The 16,566-nt window shown below is 38.6% G+C and overlaps 1 protein-coding gene across 7 annotated transcripts in view; it reads right to left on the bottom strand.

Annotated features, from left to right (window-relative positions):
• The window catches only part of LOC110215022 (baculoviral IAP repeat-containing protein 2-like), a 42,461-nt gene extending 26,192 nt beyond the window's left edge, over positions 1-16,269 (bottom strand). For 2 of the 7 annotated variants that reach the window (XM_020996191.2, XM_020996193.2), the window contains exons 1-3: positions 15,399-16,268; positions 5,009-7,205; positions 4,795-4,894 (exon numbers count right to left, since the gene is read on the bottom strand). In XM_020996191.2, the coding sequence (XP_020851850.1) occupies positions 4,795-4,894; positions 5,009-5,852 (944 nt within the window). In that variant the 5' untranslated portion in view covers positions 5,853-7,205; positions 15,399-16,268. The other 5 variants (XM_078156835.1, XM_078156836.1, XM_020996192.2 and 2 more) reach the window with 5 other exon arrangements.
• Between the last annotated feature and the right edge of the window lie 297 nt (positions 16,270-16,566).

Here is a 16,566-nt window from a genome sequence, read left to right as displayed (position 1 = left end):
TTATGCTCAATTCACATGCCAGTAAGGTTATGCTTGAGATTCTGCAAGCCAGGCTTCAGCAATATGTGAACTGAGAATTACCAGAAGAGCTGGCTGGTTTTCAAAGAGGCAGAGGAACTAGAGACCAAATTGCCAACATTTGCTGATCCATGGAGAAAAGCAAGGGAGTTCCAGAAAAACATTTACTTCTACTTCACTGACCACACTAAAGCCTTTGACTGTGTGGATAACAACAAAATGTGGCAAGTCCTCAGAGATGGGAGTGCCAGATCATCTTACTTGTCTCTTGAGGAACCTGTATGCAGGCCAAGAAGCAACAGTTTGAACTGAACATGGAACAACCAACTGGTTTAAATTGGAAAAAGGTTTGACAAGTCTATATATTGTCACCTTATTTAATTTATGTGCAGAATACATCATGCAGAATACCAGGCTGGACAAATTAAAAAGCTGGAATTAAGGCTGCTAAGAGAAATATCAACAATTTTAGATATGCAGACAACACCACTCTGATGGCAAAAAGTAAAGAATTTAGAAGCCTCTTGATGAGGATGAAAGAGGAGAGGGTAAAAGCTGGCTTGAAGTTTAACATCAAAAAAACTAAGATCTTGGCAACTGGTCCTATCACTTCCCGGCAAATAGAGGGAGGAGAAATTGAAGCAGTGTCAGATTTTATATTCTTGAGCACCTTCAGCAGATGATGACTGCAGCCACTAAATTAAAAGACACTTGCTCCTTGAAAGGAAAGCTACGGCAAATCTGGACAGCATACTAACAAGCAGAGACATCATCTTGCTGACAAATGTCTGTATACTCAAATCTATGATTTTTCCCAGTACAAATGTATGGCTGTGACAGTTGGACTACAAGGAAAGCTGAGCGCCACAGAACTGACACTTTTGAATTATGGTGCTAACGAAGACTTCTGAGAGTCCACTGGATAGCAAAGAAATAGAATCAGTTGCTGTGGTTATCGTCCAGTCTTTTCAGCTGTGTCCAACTCTTCGGGATCCCATTTGGGGTTTTCTTGGCAAAGACGCTAGAGTGGTTTACCATTTCCTTCTCCAGCTCATTTTACACATGAGGAACCTGAGGCAAACAGTGTTAAGTGACTTGCTGCCAGTCACACAGCTAGTAAGTCTCGGGCAAAATTTGAACTCGGGTCTCCTTGACTTCAGACCCACTGCTCTAATCCATTGTGCCACCTAACTAAAAAATCAGTCAACACAGAAATTAATTCAAACTAGTCAAGTATGGAAGCTAAAGCTTACATACTTTGGCCACATAAGAAGACAGGATTCATTAGAAAAGACCCTGATGTTGGGAAAGATTGAAAGCAAAAGAAAAAGAGGACAGCAGAGAATGAGATGGATACAGCACAACGAAGCAACAAACAGGAACTTGGACAAACTTTGGGAGATGGGAGGAAATAAGGATCTGGAGTGCTATATAGTCCACGGGGCCACAAAGAGTCAGACACGACTGAACAACAACAACAAAAGTCAGTATGTGGCCCAGAGGAATCTGTTTCTATTTGTTATTTTTTTCCTTTTTCTTATTAATTTATTTTAAACTTAAATACACAATAAGAAAAGAAAAACATTATAAACTTAATACTAAAACTTTAAAACAAAATAAGAAAAGGAAAAAAGCATGCCATGTACATAGCAGAACGTATGAGAGGATTCAAAATATACAGCAATAAATTTCCACTTCAAAACGCTATATAATAAATACTACATTGTGTTCAGAGCTGTTCATCTTTTCTTTGCTTCCTTGTAAGTTTTCTTTTGCTCTCTGCTGTGCACTTTTTATTTTGTTCTTTTTCTCCCCCTTCTTCCCCATCCCTCAAGAAAGATACAATTAAGCATGGATATAGAAATATATGTGTATGGATAGACATACAAAAATATATACAAATACATACGTACACAGATATCAACAATCATACTCACATACAGACATACACATTCATATCCATCTATGTTAAGACTACACTATACTTACTTGTCCTTTGTTTCTCTGAGGATGGATAACAACTTCCTTCATACAGTCAAGTCTTGCTATATTTTTCTAAGTCTGCCAGCTCATCATTTCCTACACCACAGCAATATTCTCAATCTTATACTGCCTAGTTATTTTAAATAGTCTACTCTAAAACAATATTAATTAATATGGCTGACATATAGTGTGGTTTCCTATTTTTCTCTTTTAAGTAAATCTATTTTAGCTTTAACTTTGTCTGAAATCACGATTACTACCCCTGCTTTTTTTCCTAATTCTACTCCTGATCTTTATTTTGTTTGTGTTATCTCTTATTCCTATCCCTCCTGACTCTTCTATTTTACTTCTATCCATTACCTCATATTACTTAACCTATTCCACCTCCAAAGATTCCTCCCTTATTCTCTCCTCACCACCCTTTCCCCTTGCCCTCTTGTGTCTAACTGAATTCAGAAGACTTTTATGTCCTTCCAAATATGTTATTCCCTCTTTATCCCATTCCCATTAATCTGGACACCCTTCATCTGTTTCTATTTGAATTGAATACCATGGATCTAGTGGAAAATCGGTTGCCTGTTAACCACTACTTTATTAAACAGAGGTAGTGAGGTACATAGCTGGTACGCTATGTATAAAAATGTATACTATAGTAATTAGTTTAATTGTTAATTTAATTAATTATATTAACATTATATACATGCACACACATATACACACACTTAAAAATCAATAGGAGCCAGGATAAGCAACTCAACTACTGATATAAGTGATATGCATGCCAACCCCAATTTTTGGAAAAGATTTAACCTGAAAATTTCAATTTCTACCACACAATTTTTAAAGTCACCTTTTTATTATATTTACTTTCACGATTTACCCGCCTTTATCACTAAAAAAGAGAAGGGAAAAATAATGTAGAGATATTGTTGTAACAAGCAATAAGTCCTGAGAAAAAAGCAGTATAAAGTATAAATTTCCCCCCTGGAAGGCTACTGCAACTATAACAGAAATTTCCTTCTTAAAAAAGTTTTGAAGCAGTTTAGAAGATATGAACAGTACTTAGACCTTTAACTTCCTCATCTGTAGAATGACAATAGACTAAGGGGAAAAAAATTCATTTCAAATTCCAGTTAAATAGTAATTAGCTCCTAATTCCTTAGGTCTACTAGGTAAACAGGTAGAGTTATATTCTATGAAGAGGTTTTTCTTTCCCTTCACAGTAAGCAGTAACAATAAATAACACTTCAGCAATCTAAACCCCATAAAACCCAACCATTCTATTTTAGCTAGTTTTGTCATCAGTGCTAATTACTATATTTTTACTGAGAGAATTAAAAATGCCAATTTTGAGAAGTTTCTAGTTGGCAAACTGCTAGATAGCCACTTCTAAATTAAACACAATTCACGGCAATATTCATAATAAAAATATTAATTCATTTACTTAAATAGTGCTTTGAGATGTATAAAGCACTTTCTTCAAAACCACCATACTCTGGAGAGGATCCACCCAAAGACAAACTACAATTGCATACTATAACAAGACATGGTCTGTGATCTGCACTAGTATACTCAATACCAGTAAGATGACAAATTCAGCTAAATATTTAAGAACAAATGTTGATATCTATGGGTCATTTTAAATAGAAACCACAAAGATATACAAGAAAAGTCTAGAAAAAGGCCATTACTATGTACTAGATTACAATGTAATCTAGACTCATTTTAGTGATGAGGGAAGTAAGACCTAGAGGTTGACTTGCCCAACATCCCAAAACTAGTTGAAGAGAACCCAGTTCTCTTAGCTCTAGGATCAGTGTTTTTCCACCACACATAATGCCACTAATTCGGTTCTTCCTAAGTTACAGCAAACAATCAATAGCAGGGCACATACATTCAAAATGTCTGAGAAATAACAACTGACACACAACACAGCAGTGTGGGCCAAACAGTAAAGAAGCAAACAACACTGTCTTACAGAACCACTGTATTAGAGAGCACAGTACAAATCAAGATTACTCTGAAGTTTAAAAAGCAATTTAATTATATTTAGTATTATTAGCTGCCTGTCTTAATAAAAATGTCATATTTTAGGAAGATTTCCATAAAGAATGATTTAGATGGAAAATGATTGCTGTGTGGTAAAATTCAACCATTTGGAAAACTCATACCACAATATATGATTCCTTCACCATGTGACAGCTAAAATTAAGGAAGACTGCAGCACAAAGAACTGAACATGATCAATTTAGTAGTAAAGTATAAATTTACCAACAAATAGGATCTCAGTTTCCTCAGCTAAACTAAGACTCCAAATGAGGGGGACAGCTCTTTTATCATTTTGGGGACACCAGAATCATAGATGTAAGAAAATATGATTGGATGGAAATTGGGAATGAGAGCTCACAACAACCCAGTCCTGTGATTAAGAAAATTCACTGTTTGAGTCCACCTGCCAGGTCAGAAATAGCGGACCCAACTTCCTTGGATAACAAAACAGATATCCTTCAGAAATAACAAGAGAACTGGCCTTCTACACTTAACTCATTATAGGACAGGTGAATTTCTGAATTAAGTTCAGAGACGACAAATCACAACTTAGGCATTTACAAGAAAAAAATCAATTAAATTATTTGTAAATACAATCAATTAAAAAAAACACATAACTAATCTGGTTATTTCAACCATAATATGTACATGAAGCTTTAATGTAATTCATATTTGAATCTGATCATTCAAGTAAGCCTATTTCTCTTAACAGAAATCTTGTGAAGCAATCATCAGAGTACTTGCCTTGGGAACCATTTGGCATGTTCCACCCAAGGATCATCTCCTGATTCCCAACACCTCAGTCCACCATCACAGCAAAAGCATTTGACATCATCATTTCGACCTAACAAAAAAAATTGAACCAAAACTTGAATGTGCATAATAAATTATAATTTACAGATGAAAACTTAATGGCTAAGACTTACGAATATTTCTTCTACTGAGTTAGGTTTCTTACCTACATAATAAAAGCCAGCACTTGCAAGCTGCTCTGGATGAACTGGAATTTGAGGTGGCCAGGTCACAAAGGTTTTCGCACGGGCTGCATGGGTTTGCATGCTCAAATTAGAGACACTCAACCTTGATGTTTCTTGGATTTGATTTTCCAGGAAAGGACAGTTAGGAAAATGTCTCCGATGTTCTGACATGGCATCATCTTTTGGTTCCCAATTACTCAGTTTCCCACCACAAGCAAAGCAAGCTACCATGTCTCCCGGTCCTATGTAATAAAAACCAGCTCTTGCCAGATCTAATGGTGACAGAAATGTCAACGGCCATGTCTGATAAGTAAGAATTCTGGCATCTTCAGTACTCATTGAGTAACTGTAGGGGCTGGTGTTCAGAGGGGACAAGTCCTCAGCTGCTCTGGAATTCACAGGCTCCAACGGAAAACTGCAATAAGAACCACCGAAATATCCACTCTGTCCTGAACTGGAAGATAATGAACGAGTGGCATTATTCATAGAAGAAGAAAATGTAGACTGAGAAGATCCCAGATTAACTGCAATTAAATTCTGAATAAAGGCACAGCTAGGATAAAGCTGTTTATGTTTGTCAATAGCATTATCTCCCTGTTTCCAATTATCCAGCATTAAGCCACAACAGAAACATTTAACTCTGTCGTTCACACCAGTGTAATAAAATCCAGCCCGAGCAAGACTTCTTTCTGAGATTGGAACATTGACTGGGAAAGCAGAGTATGTAGACATTCTGTAGAGTTCACACGATAAATCATATTTCATTTCATGTGCGTCCCTGTTCATCAAACGTGATAACAGCACACCGTCCTCTACTGAGTTCATAATTGAGTATTTAGGAAATAAAATGGGACAAGTCTTTCTCTGGGAGGTAGTTTTGTGCGTGGGTTGGTAATATTAGTTATACATTTAGCTAAAAACATACAAGTGAATTTTTTCATCTTACACTAAAACACTGAGATCTGAGTAAATTGTATGCGTTATTGGATGTCCAGCATTAGAATTATATCAAGTGACCTCTGTAAGAAGTACGGTAATTCTCTCTGGTCACCTGAATGGCATCTAATACTGTACTTTGGATTTAATTAACTCTTTCAGGCTTATAGGATGCTATTTTATCATCATGTCCCTCGTTTATTACAATGCTACCTCAATGGACTGAAACTTGATGTACTTTTAAAGATACATACCTTAAATGCACATTTGTGTTCATATACATATATATTTTCTATATTTCAAAAACCTTAAGTTGGATAAAACTCAAATTACCTATCTTTGCTTTTTGTAGGAAGCTGTAAAACCTGATCATTAAAAATATATACTGTATTAAAGAGAAAAAAAATTGTTTTAGATCCTATTTAACACTTATTTTCCTAAAGCCATTTTACAAAGAACCAAAAATATCTTAAACACTTGAAATCAACTTTATAGTGTTAGAAATATTTTAAATTATATTGCTAAATTGAGGCCATGCTTTAAAAGTTAATGGAATGCTTTACAGTCTAGTATCCTTTAACTTCACTTTCAAAGTCCAATACACACACAAAAATTTGTACACTAAATAAAGATAGATATGGTTTCACGTGACCAAATTTCACTTGCCTTCTATATCTTGTCACTTGCTAAACTGCACACAAGTACTGATTCTTCTGTTTTGAAGTAAAATGTTGCTGATTCATTCAACGTTTTTTCAATATTTTTCAGTCTTCTACTTCACTATAACTGGTACTCAAATTTTCTACAATTTAGGACCACTGGATGTTACACTTTTCCTACAAACTTCAAAAAGCTATTTAATTTCTATAACAGAAGCTTTTCTTTGCATTTAAAAAATTAAATTACAGCATGTTATCTGGGGACCACATATATAGAGTGCTACCATTTTTACCTAAGGATATGCTACGTCACAAACAGCTACAGAAAAACCTCACAGTTTTTTTCTATATGCTTAAAAATTGTTGCCCTATCAAAAAATTATTGTACAGATGTTAATGCATCATTAACTCTGAAAAGGTACTTTTAAATCATCATTATTTAATATCTATAGTCAAGCACAAAACTACCTCCCAGGGTTTAGACTATGTCCCTTTAAGAATTCTAGGTCTCCATACTGGAATTTATTGCTCTGAAGAAGAAAATGAAAATGTCTACAAAACAGAATCTTCTTTGATGTAAGATCTGAAAATAAAACATATGAAAAGCTATTTTAGAAAATATACCATTTGTTGATATTAAATAGAATGCAAAAAAACCCTGAAGCACAACAAATTCTAGAAATGACTTCTTAGAAGAAAAAGGAATTCCATTTCAACAATTTATTAGCAAAATGTATTAATTGTTCACCATGGGAAACAGCTGGTACCTGTAGGCAAAAATAACAAGAAACTCAAGGATATCTTACTTCCAGAAAACATGGAAAACAGGAGAAATCCTTCCTACCTGATATCTCCTTTGCTGCCAAACTGTGGGTCCTTTTCTTTTCTCCTCTATCTTATAGCTTGTTAAACTCATTAGCTTGTACATATGGGTTTAACTGTCATCTCTATGCAGATAACTTTTACCAAGGGTGGGGAACTTGCTGCCTCAAAGTCACAAGTGGCCCTTTAGGTCCTTAAGTGCAGCCCTTTGACTGAATCCAAACTTAACAGAACAGATCCCCTTAATAAAAGGATCTGTTCTGTAAAACTTGGACTCAGTCAAATGGCCACACCCAAGGACCTAGAGGGCCACATGTGGCCTTGAGGTTGCAGGTTCCTCACTCCTGTGCTAGATCTATATATTCAGCTCCAATATCCCATGAGCTTAACTCAACATGATTTAAACTTAACTCATTATCTTCCCCAAAAAAAACTTTTCTTTTTTTTTTTTGGTGAGGCAACTGGGGTTAAGTGACTTGCCCAAGGTCATACAGCTAGTGTCTGAGGCTGCATTTGAATTCAGATGCTCCTGATTTTAGAGCTAGTGTTCTCTCCACTGTGACACCTAGCTGCCCCCCAAAACCTTTCTTCTCTTCAAACCACCATTGCAGCATTATCCTCAATTCTTCATTCTCTCTCACTCTACCTATCCAATCAGTTGCCAGGTTTGCTCCTTCTACCTTCACAACATCTCTTTCATCAGACCCACCTTTCCACTTGTGCAGCCACCACATTCTTTCACGCCCTCTTCATCTCTCGCTAAGATCACTGCAACAGGTTTTCCTGTCTAAAATCTCTCATAATTCTAGCACATTCTACACTCTGCTACCTTAAACACATATCTGACCATATGACTTGACTTTATCAACTCCAAGGATTTCCTATTGTCTCCAGAATATAAACTCCTCTGTTTAGATTTTAAAATTTTACATAACCTGCCTTCAACCTGGCCTTTCTGGCCTTGCTGGACATTACTTTCCCCCCTTCACTGAAACCAAATTGGCCTTTTCTCTATTTCTTATTCACTACATTGCAGAGTCTTTATGCACTCGCTGTTTCCCATGCCTGGAATGTACCTCCTTATAGAGTCTCTTTAAAACGCAGTTCACATACCATGTGTGTGAAGCTTTTCCTGATTACCTGCAACTGCTAGTGCCCTTCATTCCACGGTACCTTATATCAAACTATTTTGGATGTTTGTCTGTGTCCTGATGAGTGAATGTCTATATTTATTAACTTGTTATTTATATATATGAATTTGTTGTCTCTCCTTTAGAATGTAGGATCATTGTGAGTGGAGATCATTTCATTCTTTGTACTTTTATCCCCAGCATCTAGCACAATGTCTGGCACACAGGCATTTGACTGAATGACCTGTATGGGAGGTACAGCTAAGGCAGCTAGGGAGTAATGGATAGAGCACTGGGCCTGAAATCAGGAAGACCCGAGTTCAAATTCAAACTCAGAGATTTACTAGCTAAATTTATACTAACCCTGGGCAAATCATTTAACCTCTGTCTACCTCAGTTTCCTCAACTGTAAAACGGGAATAATAGCACCTACCTCCCAAAGGTGTTGTGAGGATTAAATAAGATATTCCTGACAGAGTAGGTGCTTAATAAATGTTTGTTCCTTCCTATTGGGTACAGAATTTTTCTATTCCACAGGCTTACATAACCACATTATCTATCTGGTCAATCAACATTTACCAAACAAATGTGTTCTATGTGCCAGATACTGTGGTAAGCACTGAGCATGCTTAGTTGAATGAAAGTTTAAAGATGAAGGCTTAAAAAAAATGTATACTGGTCTCCCTTCTAGAAGACAGAGTAAAGGAATTAGAGGTATACCATATCCTTCTTATTATTACCTGTGTGACCTTGGGCAAGTCACTTAACCTCTCTGAGGTCAATTTATCATCTATAAAATGAGGAGATTGAAGCAGATGACCTTCCAGCTCTTCCCTCATCTCCCTACTCTCCAGGTTACCTATCACAGAGAAGTTTTCCTTTAAAACAGACAGAATGCTTTTACATAAAAACAAAGATGAAAGGATTTGAAGAGGTAGAAGGGATTTTTGCCCAATATTGGGAAGTAGAAAAATAGGACACACGTTGGGCTGGGCAAGAAGACCGCTAAACACTCCCGGTAAAGATATTAGGCTTTTCCCATAAAGAGAGTTGGATCCTTTAAGAAAGAACCAGCTGCTTCTCCTACAAGGAACTATGATATGTATCCATAGTTGTAATCAAGGCAGAGATCATCTGGAGGAAGATGAGACAAGTAGTGGTGGTTAGTGACTAACTCCCCATCTGAAAGACCACAAGGCAGCTATTTGTAAACCTGACACTAACAACAGAAAAATCTGCAATCTTCATTGAGCAAGTATTCAAGACATGACACAGAACTTCATAAGATAATGTTAATACTGATGACTACTGCCTACTTGGGTTGTGTAAAACAAATGATAAAAGATTGCTGAACGCATTTTATTAAATATTATGAATAGTTCTGGGCAAGAAACTGAAGAGTTTTTGATATTTTCATCACTATTGTTTTAAGAAAGCATGGGCTTCAAATAAGAGGTAAATGTAGAAGCGAACAGTATTGATTTCTCAACACCTTAAAATACAGAAATGAACTCCTGGCAAGGGACAACATGCTGATAAAATGTTGCTAAGAATATATTTGCCTGGAATCTTATAATTCGATAAAAAGGACTTTGAACTTAAAAAGAAGAGGAAAAGATACAATTATACATAAACACATACACATATGCATGTCTACCAAATTTCTGGAGAGTTTCTACTATGTAAGACAATGAATACAGCTAGACAAAGCCTGTTATTCAAAAGGACAATATCCAAGAAAACAGCCTTCAGTAAAAATTATGGCCTCAGCTACCTTTACACAAACACACAAAGTATGGGTAACAAGTAAAGTGAACAAGCTAGTGCCCCAACTCTAGCCTAACACAAATCACTGAGATTTGGCAGGAAGTGTGCTCCATCACTGGAATATGGCAGTCAAAGGGAATGCCGTATTCAAAAGGCACAATTGGAGTAGCACTATATATATATCTAGAAGACAGACTCATGTATATTCTTGTGAAGAAATGCAGGAAAAAGAAGATGGAAAAAGAGCAAAGAGCACTTGGGTACAAAGGGATTAAGAGAAGTGATACTGTCCTTAGTTTACTAGAGACCACTGAACAAGAAAAAGAAATATCAGAGAGCGAAAATACCACAAGTCAAGAGAATATAGTGATAGAAGATTTCAAATTTCTAAGTATCTGCAGAAGCTCTCTCTGCCCAAAACAGAACTCCAAAAAACTTCTTGGTTTGCCTTAATAATTTATTCCTTCAAAAGGTTGAAAGAAATAGCAAAAATCAACTTATTCTGTATCTGATTCTTACCAACATGGAGATTTCATTAAGGAAGACACTGTGTTCAAATGAAGGTTATAATGTTGTTCAATTCTGCCATCACACCATATCTGGAGTACTGCATTCAGTTCTGGATACCACAAGTTAAGAAAGACATTGATAAGCTGGAAAGAATCCAGAGGAAAGCAAACAGGATGGTGAAAAGCCTTGAAATTATGCCATGTGAAAATTGGTTAAAGGAACTGGGGGGTTTTTGCCTGAAGAAGATGAGACTTGGGCAGTATACATCTTCATATACATAAAGGGCTATCACACAGAAAGGGTCTATTAGACTTTTTCTGTTTGGCCCCAAAGGGCAAAACTAGGAGTAAAGGAAGTTGCAGAGCAGAATTTCAGCTTGTAGTAAGAAAACGTCTAGCAATTGAATGGCTTTATGCTTTAAAAGTAGAATAAGTTGCACACCTCAGGACTTGGCTTTCACTGAAGGTCTTCATACAAAGGCTGACGACTGACTATTGTTAGGTAGAGTATAGATCTCTATCGGCTTCTCTGTAGCACCTGACACTACTGACCATCTTCTCCTAGATATTCTAACTCTTCCCTGAGTTTTCACAAAAATACTCAGTCTCTGTTTTCTTCCTCCCTATCAGTCTCCTTTGTTGGTTTATTATCCATATCACACCCTTCAATTGTAGGTTTAACCCAAGGTTTTATTCTGGGGACCCCAACTACTCCCATGGATTTATCATAACTCTGCAGATCTACATTATCAGCCCCAACTAGTTTTTTTCTAGAGCTCCAATCTTACATCAAAGTGCATACTAGTCATTTCCAAATCAATGTGCTCCAAGGCGTATCCAAATTTAATATGTCTACGACAGGACTCATTTTCCTCCAAAGCCACCCCTCTTCCAAAACCTTTTCTATTTCTACTGTGGGCACCATCTTGAGTTTGTAAACTTGACATTATTCTTGACAGTCGCCACATATCTAATCATTTGCCAAATCTTACTGTTACTTTGTGTACAACATCTCTCCCATCCAATCTCTCTACTCACAGAATCAGAACCTTAGTTCAGGCCTTGTCACCTCTCCCCATAATTTGGAAAGCCTACTAATTAATCTCTCTACCTCAAGTTTTTTCTCACTACATTCTATCCTTCACATAGTTACCAGAGACTCTGCAAAAAAAACAATTATGACCACATCACACCCCTACATAAAACTCCACTGGCTTCCTAGTGCTTCTATGATACAATATAAACTCCTCTGTTTAGCTTTTAAAGACCTTCACTACATGGTACACAACCTATCTTTCCATCCTCATTGGCCATTATTTCCCCTCCCACGCTCTTTGATCCAGCCAAACCAGACTTCCTTTGTAGACAATTACAGTGACAAAAACAAAACAAAACAAAATAGATTCTAATTTAGGAGGAAAAAGCCAAACAATTTTCATATCCAGGAAACAAACTATTTCTGAATGATGTCCCAAGTTCTTCCTGCTCAGCACTTTTAACCAACACTTTCACTATCTGTATACAGATCTACCATCCATCTCTAAGAGCCACTTTGTAGGAAAGAATGGCAACACCATCCACTCAATCTCATAGGCTCAAAACCTAGGTGTCATCCTTGACTTTTCACTCTCTCTCTATCTCTCACATCACCTATATCCAAGCTGTTGCCAAAGCCTGTCAATTTCACCTTTGCAACATGTCTCAAATACATCCCCTTCTCTCCTCTAATATTCTCACCATCCTGGTGAAGGCTTTTATCCCCTCACACATAAACTACAGCAATAGCCTGCTGATTTGTCAGCCTGTCAAAATCTCTCCCTACTCCAATCCATCCACCATTCAGCTGACAAAGTGATGTTTGTACCATGACTATATCATCCCCTACTCAATAAACTCCACTGGCTCTCCATCACCTCTAGAATCAAATATAAAATTCTATTAGACATTCAAAGCCCTTGATAATCTAGCTCTACCCTACTTCTACTTTTCTAATCTTCATTAACCCAAACCTGCCCCTCCCTCCCCCAATACTTTTTGATCCAGTGACACTGGCCTCCTTGCTGTTCCTCTTATGAGACACTCCATCTCTTGGTTCTGAGCATATTTTTGGTTGTCTCCCATGCCTGGAATGCTCTTCCTCCTCATCTCTGCCTCCTGGCTTCTCTGCCTTCCTTCAAGTCCCAAGTAAAACCCTACCAACTCTAAATCTATAAGCCTATGAAAAACATTACTAAATTCAAAGCTTTTTGTCATGTATTCCCTCAATCAATAAATACTAAATACTTACTACTCTGTATATATTTGCATATATCAACTGTATAATTATGCCCTATATATTATTACATGTACTAGTCTCTCTCATTAGAATGAGAAAGCTCTTTACAGACTTACTTTCTTTGTACTTTATATCCTTAGCATCTAACACAGTGCTGGGTACATAGTAGATAATTAATTAGATGCTTACTATCATTTGACATTAAGAAGGAATCTTCATGCCAAAAAAGCAAAGAACCACTAACCAATCTTTCATACTGCTGCCCAAATTTTTCTAATGCACACATTCTGATCATACTATCTATCGTCCATTAAAAAACAAACTTCATAGGGGCAGCTAGGTGGCCCAGTGGATAGAGCACTGACCCTGAAGTCAGGAGGACCTGCATTCAAATCTGGCCTCAGACACATAACACTTACTAATTGTGTGACCCTGGACAAGTCACTTAACTCCATTGCCTAGCACCACCCCCCTCCAAAAAAATACAAAAAAAACCCAAACTTCATTTTACAGAGTATCAATTCCTTATCTTGGCATTCAAGACCTACCACATCAAGCTCCAACCTGTTTTCCCCCTTTACAAATGCTGCTACAAACCAGCCAATATGAACTACTTTCTATCCTCTATCTGCATCCTGCCCTTACTCATTTCTAGGCATTTGCATGTGTAGTCTCAAGGCCTAAAATATATTTTCTCCAACTCCCCATCCCCCACAACGCCAAATCTATTTAAATTTCTCCTTTCCTTCAAGGCTCTATTCAGATACTACCTCCTTTTCAAATTTCTCATAGCACTTGGATTCTTCTTTATACTTATCAATCATCCATGTATTTGTGCCTGTCTCCCCTCCCTCATTTATTTATAAGCTCCTCCAGAACTAGTGCAGTGTCTTGCATATTTATTAAGTACTTAATAAATAAGATTAGCTCACATTTATATATTACTTTAAGGTACACAGAGCATGGTCCCCACCAGGCAGGTAGGCGGTACAAGTATTATTGTCATTTTACACATGAAGAAATAATTTTAGAGAGGCTAGGCGAGACTTGCTCAAAGTCATAGTATCAAAATCAGAATTCAAAAAAAGGTCTCTAGTGTCCAATTCCAATATCCAAAGTGCGTGGCACACAGTAAGTTTTTAAGCAATTTTAAAAATTATGCTAAACTACAAACTCCAGTTTAAATTACTACACATGCAATCTCCCTCATCCTAACAGGTAGTGTGATAGTGTCAAAAATCCTTAATTTGGAATCACAAGACCTAAGCTGGATATCCTTTTGTGACAATGGACTAGTCACTTCACCCCTCTGGCCATCAATTTCCTCATGCCAATCAATCAATAAACATTTATAAAGCACTTACCAGTTGCCAGACCCTGTTTAAAAAAATGACCAAAAGTCTGAAATTTTTAACCCCGGGTCCATGAACTTTCAAAAACTTTCCTGACTGTATTTCGATATAATTGACGTCTTTTATCATACTGCGTATTTTATTTTCTGCATTTAAAAATAACGATACGAGGTGTTCATTAAACATGACCAGATTGCCAAAGGAGTCCATCTCTCTCTCTCTCTCTCTCTCTCTCTCTCTCTCACACACTCACACACACACACACACACACACACACACACACACACACATACATACATACATACATGCATACATACATACATACATACCCACTACAAGGAGATGATCTCTAGGGGTCCTTCCATCTCTAAAATCTTATGAACAGTATACGTTGCTACTAAAGATAAAGGTAAGGGGCGGGCAGGGAGGAACGGGTTATAACTAATATATTCATTCTAGATCTCTGTCACCAAACGAAAACGCTGCGAACACTTGGAAAAATGTAGTCAAGTTGAATTAATATTTATCAAGCGCCTACAATGTGTGAAAGAAAAGCGGCGTTGCCTGGTATTCCCATCTACGAGCTGGGGACCGGGAAAAAAACCTAAAATTAAATTAAAAATCAGGCAGCTGGGAAATTCCTATGAACCTCGCAGAACGGACAATTTCCCCCTCGGGGCAGCCCCGACCAGCCTGCTTGCCAGCCCTTGGGCCCGCGGGAGGTCCGGCCTAGGGACCCCGCCCCTCCCCTTAGCGTCCCCTCCGACCCCCTGAGGCCCTTCTCCAGACAGGGTCCCGCCCAGGGGCAGCGGCCGCCCCACGGCCCCCGCCTTACCCCCGCGTTTCCTAGGGCCTGGATGCCCGCCTCCCCTCACACTCGGACCGCTGGGATCCAGGGAGAAAAAAAAGGGCCGTACTCACCGCAGTCCCCGGGGGGCGTGGCTGGCAAAGGGAGAAAGGGACGCAGGTCCGGCTTCCTAGGCGGCCTCTCACGGGCCTCGGCCCGTCTGTCCTGGAAAGCTGAGGCTGTCGGGGGCCTAGGGCCAGGGGCAGTCGTTAGACCCGCACCCCTCTCACAGACAGGCGCCCCCGGCCCTCTCCTGGCGGAGGCTGACGTCGCGCTGACGTCATCACACCCCCTCCTGCCTGGAGTAGAATGAGAAGCAGCTGCGCCAACCGCCACCCAGGGGGCGGGGGCGGAGGCGTTGTGTGAGTGGACTGAGTTGCAGAGCAACGAACTCGATGGGGATGAAATGCCAGGCGTCGCGGTGCGAAAGAAGCCGCCGGCAATTGGCTTAAGCTGGGTCAAAGGCTAGGCTGTGAGAGTAAATAAAACCCACACGTTTTTTGTTGTGAGTTCTCCACCACCACCCTCGATTATGTGGGATCACCTAAACAGCGCTTCGCTCCGCGTTTTTTTTCACCAAAGCAAATCCTGGCCAAGCGTAAACAGACCAAAATGGGCACGAGTCGTTTTTGAACGATTAACAAGAGCCGCCGTAGGGCAGGTGAGGGCCTGCGTCTTCCGATACCTGCGCATGCGCGGGGTGCCCCGAAGACGTCCTCCGCCCTTCTGAAAAAAGACTTATGCTTGAGTCTTCTTTTTCGGCTTATGTAACGTTAACGCTCGCACTTAATTCATTCGTCCAATTCCTAGTTCATCTTTTTGAGGACGAAAACAAGCCCTTCTTTTTAGGGGAACTTGCTGAAGGACACAAACTTGTTCCTGTTAGGCCTGGAGTAGTAACCAGTCAGCCAGGGGAATTCCAGGACTCTCAACCATTTCCTGTTTCCTATGTCTTGTTGGCCCGATAGTCACTTAACTTCCTGTAATAGAAAAGAAATGTCACATCCCCCTAGTGAGCAAAAACAAGAACCTCGACATCTATTGAGAATTGGTTCTGAGTTTCATTTGTCACATGTAAATGACAAAAACACCTAAGTCGGGGGGGGGGGGGAAGTCATATAGAAAGAGAATATAGGATCATAGTGCAGGAAAGGGACCTTGGAGGTCATCTAGAGAGACTGATGCTTTCATTTTATAGATAAGAAAACTCAGGCCAAAAAAAGATGAAATTACTTCTCTGAA

This window comes from Phascolarctos cinereus, unplaced genomic scaffold, assembly GCF_003287225.1.
Source record: "Phascolarctos cinereus isolate Bilbo 61053 unplaced genomic scaffold, phaCin_HiC Scaffold_726;HRSCAF=1367, whole genome shotgun sequence".
Taxonomy (NCBI): Eukaryota; Metazoa; Chordata; class Mammalia; order Diprotodontia; family Phascolarctidae; genus Phascolarctos; species Phascolarctos cinereus.
Note: the sequence above shows the minus strand (reverse complement) of the source record. Positions and strands in the feature narration are given on the sequence as shown.